The following is a 14321-nucleotide window of genomic DNA, read 5'->3' on the forward strand; positions in this document are numbered from 1 at the left end:
TATGATGTTATATTTTGTATACATTAAAAAAAAAACCATGTATAGACATATAGCTTTTATATGTATAAAAATAAACATAGTCTTTTTATAATTCATATAAGAAACTTTTGATAACTCTTTTATACGGAAAATATCATGAACTGTCCCTTCCAGTACAAATAGATCTACCTCATTCTTTTTAAAGGCTGGATCTTATTGCATTGTACAGATGTCCTGAGGTATTTAACCATTTCCTATAATAGGACTTAAATCGTCTCCTCGTACCCACTTTTGTCCTCTAAATTCAGTAGCAATTTCGTTTCAAAAACACGAATGTTATGCTCTTTGCTTAAAACCTTTAGAGGCTTTCAAACTCCTTACCTTGGTCTACATGGTCTGACTGCAGACACTTCTCTCCAACCGCCTGATGCTATGCTTCACGCTCTAGTCACGCTCACCTTGTCTACAACCTGCTGTGCTTCTTCCACTTACAAGCTCCTTGTATGTGCTGTCCCGCTGCCTTGAATTCTTTCCCTTCTGTGCCTGTTCTCCTCAAATCTTAGCGACTTCCTCATATGTGGACCTAACTAGTTGAAATTTCCCTAAATGTTTCTATAACACAATTTATCTCTTATTCCCATTCCTTACCGCTTTCCGTTATCTGGGGGTTATTTGATTTCTGTCTTCCCATTAGACTTAAGCTCTGTGAGGGTAGGCAACGTCTATTATTGTTCAGCATAGTCCGTGGCACACAGCAAGTGCTCAATAAATATTTGATGAATATATATCTTTTTGTGCATAAGTATTTCTGTTGGTCAAAGTCCAGTAAGTAGACACCGCTGAGAGCTTAAGAAATCTGTACTAATTTACACTAACAACAGTATATGTAAAAAGGTCCAATTCCTCACACCATTATCCAAGATATAGTCAGTGTTTCTATTTTTTGCTGATGTCATGAGTGGATAATTACAAACTGTTTAATTTGCAGCTTGATCGTTCATACTTCATTTCAATACTGTTTAATTATCTTTCTTATAGTCTAGTTCCAGCAGGGGAAATCAGTTCTAATGTATACATACTACAAAGATCAGTTCACTATGAATTCTTAAAGGGTGTTCAAGTCATGATTCTACAAGCAACCACTATTGAGCCCTAGGGCATCTTCTAAATTAGTGGAGTTTCCAGGAGTTAACATGTCTGTATGTTGATGATACTTCCAAGAGTATCTGAGAACAAATGGAACCTTAACTTAGTTGGTGGGTATGTGAAAAACAAAAGCATACCGTTTCCTTTTTTCAGTTCACATCTTGAGTATAGAACTAAAACTACATGTAGGTTTCTCTATTAACTTAGCGAAAGAAACTGCCATTGTGATTTAATGTCATACAATGAGAAGCACTTTCTATGTGTAACAGACACCAAAACACACACGATGGATTTCTAAGCACAGGTCACGTCACTGATAAAATGCAAGACCTTCAGTCTTTCTCTTTAACTTTGCTTGTTTCATCCTCTCTCTGATGACTCTTGACTTACCCGTTGAGTGTGAGGATTTTCAGGCTCCTGCCAACCACCACTAGCTGCAAAACAGAAGAACATCAAACAAAAATTTTCTAACTTGATAATTTTACTTTCACAAAAATGAGTCACCTGCAGGCCACAAAGTTAAACTTAAAAACATAAAATGCCAGAACTTCCAAGAAAGAGTCCTAGAAATTATACAGATGAGAATGCCCAGAATAAAACTTTTTCTTTAAATATAATGATAATCATCATCACCACCACAACTAACACCTGCATAGCTTCTGTGCCACGCACTTGAAATGTACTTCATTTCATTTTATTCTCATAACCCTCTGAGGTAGGGTTATTAGTCTCATTTTACAAAGGAGAAAACTGAAGATCAGAGAGTTAGATAATTTGCTCAAAGCCACTCAATTGAATAACTTGTCCAAAGCCAGGATTCAAACTCTGACCCCAGAGACTGCTCTTATCTGCAACACTGTGCAATTTGTATGTTTTATGACTTTGGTCTGGAGGAAATTTTCTTACGTAAAAAATGAACAGCACAAATCATAAAAGAATGTTACAGAAAGCTGAAAATAAAACTATACTGAATACTTTATAAACAAGTGGTGCTACAACAATTGGATACCCACATCCAAAAAAAAGAACCTAGACCCTTTCCTCAGAACATATACAAAAGTTACACTGAAATGAACCATAGACTTACATGGGAGAGTTAAAACTATAATCTTTCTAGAAGAAAACATCAGTGAAAATCTTAGTGACTTGGGTGAAGCTAAGTTTTTTTTTCATTGGGACACAAAAGGCACAAACTACAAAACAAAAAATTAATACACTGGACCTCAAAATTAGAAACCTGTGTTCTTCAAAAAACACTGTTGAGAAAATAACATGGCAAGTCACAGACTGGGAGAAAACATTTGCAAAACATATACTGAACAAAGGACTTGTATCCAGAATACAGAACTGTTATAACTTAATAAAGAGACAAAAATTTAGTTAAAAAATGAGCAAAAGATTTGTACAAACACTTCACCAAAGAAAACATATAGATGGCAAATAAGCATATTAAGAAAATGCAAATTACAACCACAATGAGTTTATCACTACACACCCACTAGAAGAGCCAAAATGAAAAAGAACTGGAACTCTCCTGCATGCTGGTGAGAATCAAAAAACGGTACAGCCACTTTGGAAAATAGTTTGGAAGTTTCTAGTCATTAAACACACTCTTAGCCTATGATCTCGCAATTCCACTCCTAGGTATTTACTCAAGAAATATGAGAACATATATCCACATTAAGACTTGCAGGCAAATGTCGGCAGCAGCTTTAGTCATATGAGACAAAAACTGGGGGAAAAAATCAATGTCCATCAACTGGAGAATGAATAAACAAATTGTGGTATATCTATACAATCGATATACTCCTCAACAATAAAAAGCAAAAACATGGGCAAACCTCAAAAGCATTATGCTAAATGAAAGACAGACACAAAGAAGATGTACTACAAAGCTCCAATTATATAAACTTCTAGAAAAGGACAAATTATAGTGACAGAAAGCTTATTAGTGGGTCAGAAGCCAAGAAGAAACTGACTGCAAAGGGGCATAAGGAATATTTTTGGGGTGATGGAATTGTTCTATAACATGATTGTGGTGGTGGCTACATTAGTGCACATATTTGTAAAAAACCAGAACTACACTTAAAATTGGTGAGCTTCATTATATGTAAATTGTATCTCAATAAAGCTAATCAAAAAAGTAAAGTATAATGAGATACCATTATCTCATTATAGTTTCACAACCATCAGTTTGGAAAAACACTACTATGTACTAACTGCCGAGGATCGAGAGCAATGGGTACTCTACGGGTATACGTTACTAGTGGGAGCAAAACTGGTAAACCAGTTTGGAGAGCTAGGAATGGACATAACTTAAAACCAGCAATTTTACTTTCAGTTACGCAGAGAAATTCTTGTGATTTACGAAACACACACAAGAATGTTTCTAATAGCACTGTTGTCAAAAGGAAAGACTGACAATCTGTATGTCCATCAAGAAGCGTCTGAGTAAGTAAACTGTAGTTAAGTCACCCACGAAATCTACTCTCACAAACATAATACTGACAGAAGACATGCATGGACCTGATACACACCGAATTCAGGCATGATGATTACCTCCCTGGGAGGCAGAGGAAGGGGGATGCAGTGGGCAAAGGCTACACAGGGGTTTATACTGTTTTGTTTGTTTACTTTCTTAAGCTGGGTGATAAATACACGAACGTGTATTATCTGTACAATTTTAAACCACCTTTTTTCAAAACAAAAAGGACTCTTGTGGAAGGTGACACTATATTCCCTTGAAAGAAATGGCAGCAATAACATCCTTTAGTACAATATTCGTATTTTAAAGGTTACCTTACTTAAGGCAATCATGAAAAATAATTATGTAAAAGAAACATTTCAGCTGTAATATTTTAAAAGATCGGAATATTCTACCTAATTGCTTCTTTAGAATTGGTAATTTATTCTAAACAGCAATTTGGGAGACAAAATCATCTCATTGTTAAGCTTTTCTCTGCACATTACTGATACAAAGGCTTCCTTATAAATAAACAAATAGCTCCAACTAAAGTGGTTTCAGAGTGTCTTAGACAGCGATGACATCATGGAAAAAATGAAATTATGCGAACTCCTTTAAGAGCTCCCAGTATTCAATCATCACTGTCAAGATAACATAGAGGAAATAAGATTTCTAGAAGGAAGCACAGGTTTTAAGTTCTGAAATACAAATTCTCCAATCTTAATGACTAATAACCTAAAAAGCATAAAAATTCACTTGCGGAGGAACAAACTAAAAAAATCTATTTGGATTTATGGGCTTTGTTTCTTTAACTTGATAGAGACAAACTACAAACATGGAAAAATACACTTTAACTCACTGAGGCACTTGGAGGTTGTTTTTTCACATTTAACTTAGATTCATAAAAAAATTCAAATAACGTGCTTGCTACACTCACATTAAAACATATGCACACAAATATTTACTCATATCTAAAAGGATGTTACAGTATCATTCCAATATAAATCACATTTCAGGAAATATTTACCCACCAACGAACATTTTTAAAGAATTAAGATACACTTGTTTAGTTAACATTTTTGTTTTGGAAGAATATTTTATCAATTTAATATACAAAGTCAGAAAACCAACCAGGCGCTCAAGCATTCTGAACCAAGTGGCAAAGTAAACAGAATCAAGGCTTAAATTTTTAAGAACAGAGTTGAATCTAAAGAAACTTCACTCCTGTTTACTTCCAAATTGTGTAAGAATCTATGGAAAGTTTTTAATTAAAGTCAATCTTCATTTTAGTTATGTCAAATGACATGAGTTTGTTACGGGCTTCCTCATATATTAGTAGGTAAGCTAAAATTTTTTATGAAAATTCAAAAAATGGGAATTTTTAACAAGTCTAAATAGTTTTCAGGAAATTAAACAAATGAAATTTCAGAAAGTCAGAAAAAAGAAAATGGGGAGTGAGCAATGCTACTATTTATATAAAAAATAAATAGCAAGTGAAGATTTTGAACTGACTGTATAAAGAGTGTCTCTATTCTGATGTTACCATGAAGTATGGGAAATGTAAAAATAAAGGAAGTTTCCTAATAAAGATAAGTGCAACCTCAGATCTGAAAGGCTCAAATGATGAACCGGTAATTAATGTGTTAGGTGATGTTTATTTCTAAACACACACAACTTTTCTGTTTCATTGACAGACATTTCATATATACACATGTATCTTTGAGCATGTGTTTGAATGTGCCAGAATAGATACCTGGGACATGGAATTGCCGGACAGAAGGAAAAAAAGCAATAACAATTTTAATAAATGTTGTCAAAATGCTTTTCAAGGCAGTAGTGTATAAAAGAACTATTTTCCCATATTCTTGCCACCACTTGGTATTACCAGATATAAAAAATTTTGCCAAAGTCAATGAAGTTTTCATTTGCATTTCCCTGATTACTAGTAAAGTTGAACGTATCTTTCCGCGTATTTATTAACTTTTAAAAAAAATATTACCTCACCAAGTTGTGTGTGAAAATAAAAACTCCAATCAACTAGACAATGAAAACTAAACAAAGAATTCAGACATTCAAAACAAGGACTTTGTTCCCAAAGAACTGATATTAGAGTTGAAAACAGTTGAAAAATTCACATATAAACAATATTAATAGTACAAGGCAGTTTGTGATACCCAAAGGAGTAGAAATAAAAAGAAAGGTCTATAAAATTTGAGAGGAGGGAAACATGAGAGGGTGGAACTTGTCTTCGTAACTTCATAAAAGGTTCGGGTCTTTCCATGGACTCTGCAAGGTTACTGAGCAGTTTGGGGTGAAGGCAGAGATCATTGTACATGACTGTGGCCCCTTCAGTGTGCACGTTTTGGTCATTGCCCATTTTTATTTCCACTCTTGAGAGTTCATACCTTTTGCCTATTTTTCTATTAGGTCATTTTCTTATCAATTCATAAGAGCTCCTCATTATCTTTAGTCTGTTATATATGACCCAAATATTTTCTTAACTTGTCACTTTTATCTTTTAGTTTTGTACATGGTGTGTTTCATCAAGAGCATGTATTACTTATGAACGGCATCAATATTTTGATTCTAAGGAAGCGTCAGGTTTATAAAAGCTGTTTTACCAACTCTAAGAACTAACTAGTGAAACCTAGTCTCAGATGAAATACTGTCCATAAATGTGAGAATTTGGGAATGCAGATTTATGACAAAATACTCTGAATTTAGCACCTACCACCCAACAGATAACAGAAATAATGTGCAGGCAGTTACAGCACTGCTAATTTCACAAAAGCTCATGTTGAAGTCTACCTCACTTACCCACAGATTTGTCTGCCATGCCCACATCTCTGGATGTCCAGCGACAAAATCCACAGGCCAGGTAATAGGCTTTCTTCATGGTGGTCTTGGCTGGGTCATCTGGAAGCTGTGTGGAGATGCTTGTTGCCCGGGTGGAGAGGGTGTGCATGCAGCCAGGACAGTCAAAGCAGTTGGCACATCTATGATACAAAAATACAACGATTTATTCACTCAACAAATATTACCAAGTACTGACTATGTATCAGACATTGTTTTAGGTGTTAGGAATTCAATAGAGAACTGTAATGGAGAAGTGTCTCACAAGCAAAATGAAATAAGTATTCCTGAGATTCTTACAAACTTTGTTTTAAAATTTCTTAAGTGTTGTATGTTCATTATTTAAAAAAAAAAAAAAAAAAAAGCAATCATCACCAAAGTTCCTGAAGAATTACAGCCTGCCCAATCTACTCCACAGAGAGAATCAGGTTTAAGAGTTTGGAGTTAACTATTTCAGACTCTTTTTATGCCATGTACAGACCACAAAGAATTCTGAGAAAAACAGAAATGTCACAGCTTATGCCTTTAGAGCGAAGAGACTAACTGCACAATGGAAAACTGAGAGGCAACAATACAACGACCTATGAAATTGATTTGGAAAATAACTTTTTGTTTGGAAAACAGCTGCAACAGATACCAAACAATGCTAAAAAACTGGAATGGTTCAGAAGTGTTCCATCTTCAGGGCTTTCTGCTCTCTCCTCAGGCACTATTCCTCCTAGTGCTCAGCCAACATTTCCCCTTCAGGGCCCACTGTGCCTTGTTGCTTTTAACTTTCCCACCACCTGAGATTACCAAGATTTCACCTCTAGTGTGGCTCTGAAGTTCCATTCCATAACTCCAATTATCTGCAATATTTCGCCATCTGGATACTATCCTCAAACAAGAATAATAAGAGTACCTAACTCACTGGGATATTTTGAAGATAAAATGATAAAATTAATGTGTGGACAACATACAAAACAGTGTTTAGCTTATCAGAAGGTATTTCTCACGGATAGGAAAGAGGATAGGAAAGATAATCGTGGTTCGCATCCATGGAGATGTAGGAATGTGACTGGAAGCAAAGGACTTTCACACCAAACTAAGAACCAAAAGGCACCTCGGAACAATGAGCACACCTACTACCCAGATCTTGGTTTTTAATACCTCTCTCCAATAAAAGGAACCAGGGCTCCTTGGAGAAGTGGCTAATTCTAGGACAGAGGCTGAAAATATACAGGATGAGCCTGGAGTATCTAGTAGTACCGGAAAGTAAGAAAGTGCTCAAATGAGTGAACAAACCACCCCCAACACACACACAAAACAATGGGGGTACGTCAAAGGGATACAGGAGTCTACTGAAAGAGTTCCCAACAGCCAAAGGTGGAACAATTTGAGCAAAGAAAAGTAGTACTGGATTATAACCGAAATATTCACGAGCCCATACTGCTTCAAGTAAATGATTCAATAGATAAATAGGGCAGAAAAGTCTTCCATGCAAAAGAATTCCAAATAATTTATGTAGATAGCCCTCACGGAGGGGAAGCATAACGCCCCACTATTTAAATGTGGGCTGGGACAGTGATTTTCCTTTCAAAGAGGACAGCATGAAAAAGGAGGGGAAAAACAGAGTAACTTCACATGGGAGAAACCTGACAAGCCCTAGCTCAAGCCAGGTACCCAAGGTTAACATCAACAGTGGTAAGTCATATGGATAGCATCCCATGCCTGGATACCCTTGATACGACGTGATGAAAGATGCTCTTTACCTCTGTGGTCCTCCTCCCCAAAACACATTCCCCCAGCTAATGCCAAAAACACTTGACACATTCCAAATGAAGGACACTCTACAAAATATCTGATCCATACTCCTCAAAACTTTAAAGGTCACCAACACCAAGGAAATGTCTCAACTATAGGAGCCTAAGGAGACTTAACTATTAAATATAATGTGGATATCCTGAACAGGATCCTGGGACAGAAAAGGAGATTAGGAAAAAATACTAAGGAACTCTGAATAAAATGTGGTTTATTTAATAATAATGTACCAGTATGGTTCATTAATTGAGACAAGCATACCACACTAAAGTGTATTAACAACAGCGGAGACTGGGTATGAGGTAAGTGGGAATTCTCTATTCTCATCTTCACAATAATTCTTAAGTCTAAAACCGTTCTAAAACAAAAAGTTTATTTAAAGAATCAAAGGACATTTCATCTTTGGCAAAGGTGATGCTAAAAAGTGAAAAAAAAAGCTAGTTAAAAAGAGTTAATTCCTTGTGTTTTCTTACCAGCTATTAAAAAAAGAGTTGAGGAAAACAGAAAAAATGGATCCCAAGCTTACCTGTTCTTTTTTAGTTTGGCTTCAGCTGATGGCATATTTTCTAAGCAACTGGGACAATAATGGGAGTCCACCTAGAAAGAAACAAGAAATCAAAACATCAGAGGAAAAGAAACTCAGTTTAGCTTGTGCATTATGTCCATGCCAAACAGTAAAATTTAAAATATACTGAAGCAGAAGGTGAGAAATCACTGATCTGGCAAAGAACCTAAACTGCTTTCAGCTTAAGGTTTATTCCTCAGTCACCTGTTTTCTTTGTTTTTTTTAACCGTCCAGATTTTCTAAAACCTTTCTATTTTTCTTTTCTGATTTTTCCTGTTCCCTCTCATCAGGGTTTTATGTATTAGATGTGTTTAAATATTGTCTACATAAAAGAACAACTCTATGGTAAGCTAAAGAATAGATTAGCAAATAACCTAATTTGTAAAGCTGTGACCAAATATCATTCTATCCAGGTTAGCTTTATTGGAATACAGTAACTTGACCACACTTAGAGAGACAAAGTTTTCTTATTACTGAAGTAATACATGTACACTGAAGAACAGCATAAATTAACATGTACAAAGTCAGTGATAGCCAACCAAATAGAGATTTTTAAATGACAAAGTACTAAACTAACAAGATAGTCTTACTGTATTTAACTCAAAGTATAAAAATTTAATTCATTGTATGTATTAAGGTCTGTATAACTATTTTCTTAAATGTTTCTTAAACATTTCTTAAAATGTTCTATTTGACAATTCTAGAACTCTAGTCAAGTGCAGATGGGAAGACAAATTCACTTGAACATAAATACAATGATACAAACTGGCTTCTTTTTTCATCATCTGTTATAAACAGGGCCATCTTTGGAAAAATTAATAAAATTGCTGCTCAAATAATCTCAAGGAAAATAAACTATAGTTTTGCCAACTAATATTTGCACTCACTCATTACAAAAGGCAAAATATAATTAAATCCTTTGTGCCCCTTTTCTGAGTTATGCTTGTCCCTTCATGTGTAACTCCAATCCCAGATTCTCCATCAGAACTTTCTGGACTGCTCCAGCCCTCACGAGTCTCATCCTTCTTCAAACCCTACTGGCCTCCACCTCATAGATACACACCAGTCTGTAAAAGATGCAGTTACAGACTGAAGGTCATAGCTGAAGAGATCCTTATTATAGGTCATGAAGACTCTGCTCCCTAATAACCACCAAATGAGAATTCTGAAGGTGGAGCTGAAACAGGGAAGCATCTAGAAGAGAAAGAATCTGCCAAGGAGACACACAGACACATACACACACACGGTGTTAATGAAGTAAAATCAACGCCATGTTATATACATGAAAAACCAACACCATATTAAACATATGTAGCATTGATTTTTCTTGGCATTATTTAAATGCTTTCCCTGATGATTCTTAATGTTGTGAAAAATACCCCCAATAAAATAATATGTTAAGTGCTTTATAGCATACAACATGTTTTTTCACATGCATTTTTAACAGTCCAAATCTTGACTGAAATTCTCTCGAGTCAGGATGCTCATTTTCTAATCCTGGTCTTTCCTCTAATCTCCAAATTTCTGGCTGTGTGACTCAGGGCAAACATGATGTATCTGTTTCTTTACCTGTAAAATGATTTTTAAAAATGTATGCACTCCACTGGGTTGCAGGAAGATTAAAGGAGATTATGTAAAGCATATTGCATATAGAAAGCACCAAATAAATGGTATCTATTACTATCAGCTTTTCTTTCATTAGACTGTAAGTTACTCAACAGTAGGATTTATGTCTTATTCATCTTTTAATACCCCAAACTTACTGAATGAATGAGAGGTGCCAAGCCTGCAGAAGTTTTGGGTTTGGTTATTTGGTGATTTTTACGAGGTGTGGTCTTTTGCAGTTCTCACCACCACCACCACCAACGCCCATTTGTGCCCGTGGAGGACAGCATCCTACCCTCAAGGAGAAGCGCTATGAATATTAACAGTTTTTTAAGCACTTTTCACTCAGCAGGTCCCATCCCAACCTCTTCCCTGGTGCAGGCCTTGGCCTGAGCCAGGATATGGAGCAAGGCAGTCTGCTGAGGGCCCAGTTTCTAGACAAAGCAAAACAGAACTTCCAGGATGGGAGGGGCATGGATGACAATGCCTGCATCCACTCCATCCAAATCAACCCTGGAAAGACAGTATCTCGTCCCTCAAGGGGCGCGCACTAAGCACGCCCACACCTTTTTCTCCCCAACCCACCCTATTTATTACCAAACCCCCTAAGAGACAACCAAAATTCTCCTAGTCAAGTTTGTCCAATCAGAGGGTGCTCTGGAACCAGAAGATCCGCTCAGCTCCACCCAAGGCTGCTCCAACTTTCCAAGTGACAAATTATAAGCAAATTAAAGCTCAAGCAAATCTTGAGTGACGGCAGACAGAGCCAATCAGCAAACTGTGAAAATGACCACCCGCCTTCAACCTGCGGAGCTTGCCCGCCCGTCGCGGTGACTAATATGAACGCCTCCCCATCCCCCAACAGACACACACACATTTCATGGGACGAGTGCGTTACCTCGTGAGACACACATTCCAGCGACCGCAGCTCGCTACAATAGCGGCAGAAGTAAAGCTGCGAGAGGGGGGCGCGAACCTTCTTTTCCCCCTGGACTAGGTAGAGAACCCGCTCGGATTGCAGCAAAGACGCCATCTTGGCGAGGGAGGAGTCAACGGCGCTCCCGCCGCATCAGGTGACCCGAGAGCCAGCGTGTCCTCGCCGCCTTCCCTACGTCGTTCAACGTAGACTTTGACGTAAGGTTTCCTACCTAGTGGGGCTTTGCGCCGGGCGAAGGTCAAAGTGCGCATGCGCGGGTGGGATTCCGGATTTCCCCGCCCCCACCGTAGGCCCTCCCCTCCAGGGTTTTAGTGAGCGTCAGCGGCCTGTGTGCAACTAAGGCTTTCCTATCCTTAAGTACACAATTACAGATAGAGTCCAGACAGGTTTAATGATCTCCTGTTCTTTGTTTCTTCCAGAAAGGAAGGCTGCTCTTTGTTTTACTTACAACTGCTTTGAGAGCCGGCCTCACCTTCCAGGCAAATGTCCAGAAGTTAGATGGAAGGTCTCAGGAACAGAGTCCGCTGGGCACTGGAAAGCTGAGGGCCACACCAGCACTTTCTTCTGAGAGTCTTGCCACTGACCTGTAGGAAACTCTCACAGACATTATCTCATTTGGAATTTCTTAGACTGTGAGTTCCTCCAAGCAGACGCCATATTCATTCACAGGTTTCGAGAACTTAGCATTAAGGACTGAGTCTATGCAGTAGTCACCCCTTATCTGCAGTTTCGCTTTCTGCAGTTCAGTTACCTGCCGTCATCCGCGGTCCAAAAACGTTAAATGGGAAATTACGGAAATAAGCAAGTCATAAGTTTTACATTGTGTGCCGTTCTGTACTGTGTGATGGAATCTTGTTTCATCCTGTTCTGTCCCACTCAGGAAGTGAACCAACATATCCACGCTGTATACGCAACCCGCCCATCAGTCACTTAGCAGCTGGCTTGGCCATCAGATCTACTGATGTCACAGTCAAGGTATTGCAGTGCTTGTGTGCAAGGAGCACTTATTTTACTTAATAATGGCCCCAAAGAGCAAGAGTAGTGATGCTGACAATTTGGATATGCCAAAGAGAGGCCACAAAGTGCTTCCTTTAAGTGAAAAGTATGTATGTATAGGGAAAACATACATAGGGTTTTGTACTATCGGTGGTTTCAGGCCTCCACGGGGATCTTGGAACGAATGCCCCGTGGATAAGAGAGGACTGCTCTTCGGTGGGCTTTCAATAAGCATTGATTAATGAAGGAATGACATTAATGAATGAACCATGGTCTAGGTGTCATTTAGGTTTTTCTAATGTATAAGCTAAGGCTTAGATGTGTAAAGTGACCACTTAGAACTGGCCTAGCAGAGACTGGAGCCCATGTTACCTGCCATCAGTTCTCCGGCATGCTTTTCTCACTGTACTAGTATTGTATTACCTGTATAACATTAGAGTTGGTGACTGAGAAGAAACGAAACTGAATAATATTAGCTAATATTTACTTAGCTCTTGACTGCAGGACACTGTGTCAAAACTTTATATACGCTGTCTCATTTAATTTTCACAAAAACTCCAAAAGGCAGGTTTTATCATTATCTCTATTTTACAGCACATGAAATGGGGGCTCATAGAATTACAATTGCTTGTCTAAGGTTTCATAAATAACACAGAACTCTGTTCTGTTTGGCTCCACGGCTCGCATGCATTACTCCTATGCATACTGCCTCCCGCATATTTTCTTAATTTCTTTTTTCCAGCTTTATTGAGGCATAATTGACAATGAAAATTTATATATATTTAAGGTGTACACCTTGATGATTTGATATACGTTGTGAAGTAACACAATCAAGCTAATGAACATATCACTTCACAGTTACCATTTTCTTTCTTTTCTTTTCTTTCTTTCTTTTTTTCTTTCTTTCTTTCTTTTTTCTGGTGAGAACACTTAAGATCTACCCTCTTAGCAAATTTCAAGTATATAATACAGTATTGTTAACTATGGTTACATTGTTGTACATTAGCTCTCCAGAACTTATTTATCTTGCATAACTGAAACTTTGTACCCTTTGACCAATAAACATCTCTCCATTTCCTTTTTCCCCCAGGCCTTGGCAACCACTATCTCTGTGCTTCCATAGGTTTGACTATTTTAGATTCCATATATATATATAAGTGAAATCATGCAGTATTTGTCTTTTTGAGTCTGACATATTTCACTTAGCATAGTGTCCTTTAGGTACATCCATGTTGTTGCAAATGGGAGGATTTCTTTCTTTCTTAAGCTGAATGAGATTCCACTATAATCGCCAGTAACATAGTCCCCAGTGTATAGATAACAACTAACATGGGGCCTGGGCAGCAGCAAAGCACAGGAACTGGCATGAATACAGGCACTGGGAGCAGAGGGAGAAAGAGGGAATTCAGGAGGACTTCAAGCTTGGTTTCCGAGGCTTACAGGGCCAGCCTGCTAAGGTGGTGCTTGGCAGGTTTTACAAAGCAGGCAGCAGCGGTGGGTTGGAGTTTGTTGATGCTACAGCGACCTCGTATACTAGACTGAATGACTTAGACTCATCATGCACTAGAAAGATCCTAGTTCAATCCCTGTATTTTTCAGATGGAGAAAATGAAGTCCAGAGGTGCAGCTGTTACCCAGTTGAGGTCCAGAAAGTCAAAGGAACATACCCACAGGTTTTCTCCCTTCTGGTACCATATTCTGTTCTCTAATTCTGTAAATGCAGTTTCCCGCACACCACATCAGTCAATTCATATCCATACCCAAGTAGGAAACTGATTGCTTTTCTAACAGCACTTAAAAAGAAAAGAAAGCAAGTGCAAGGGAAAGCGACGCTAATGGATAACTTGTTTAATTTTGCCCTGGAAGTTTGCTGGAATTGCATCATTTCCCATTTTGGGCACATGAGTTTCACATCTCCAGAATGCTCTCCCCTTGGCATCCGTGGGAATTCTCAAATATACCTCACGCCTAACCAA

The 14321-nt window shown here is 37.9% G+C and overlaps 1 protein-coding gene across 2 annotated transcripts in view; it reads right to left on the reverse strand.

Annotated features, from left to right (window-relative positions):
- DCTN4 (dynactin subunit 4) overlaps positions 1–11531 on the reverse strand; it is a 31025-nt gene extending 19494 nt beyond the window's left edge. Inside the window, exons 1-4 of one of the 2 annotated variants that reach the window (XM_019734382.3) lie at positions 11311–11531; positions 8769–8839; positions 6407–6585; positions 1516–1559 (exon numbers count right to left, since the gene is read on the reverse strand). In XM_019734382.3, the coding sequence (XP_019589941.1) occupies positions 1516–1559; positions 6407–6585; positions 8769–8839; positions 11311–11445 (429 nt within the window). In that variant the 5' untranslated portion in view covers positions 11446–11531. The remainder of the gene's footprint in view (positions 1–1515; positions 1560–6406; positions 6586–8768; positions 8840–11310) is intronic. The other variant, XM_019734383.3, reaches the window with a different exon arrangement.
- Positions 11532–14321: the final 2790 nt, after the last annotated feature.

This window comes from Rhinolophus sinicus, chromosome 5, assembly GCF_057876585.1.
Source record: "Rhinolophus sinicus isolate RSI-liver-muscle chromosome 5, RSI-T2T, whole genome shotgun sequence".
Taxonomy (NCBI): Eukaryota; Metazoa; Chordata; class Mammalia; order Chiroptera; family Rhinolophidae; genus Rhinolophus; species Rhinolophus sinicus.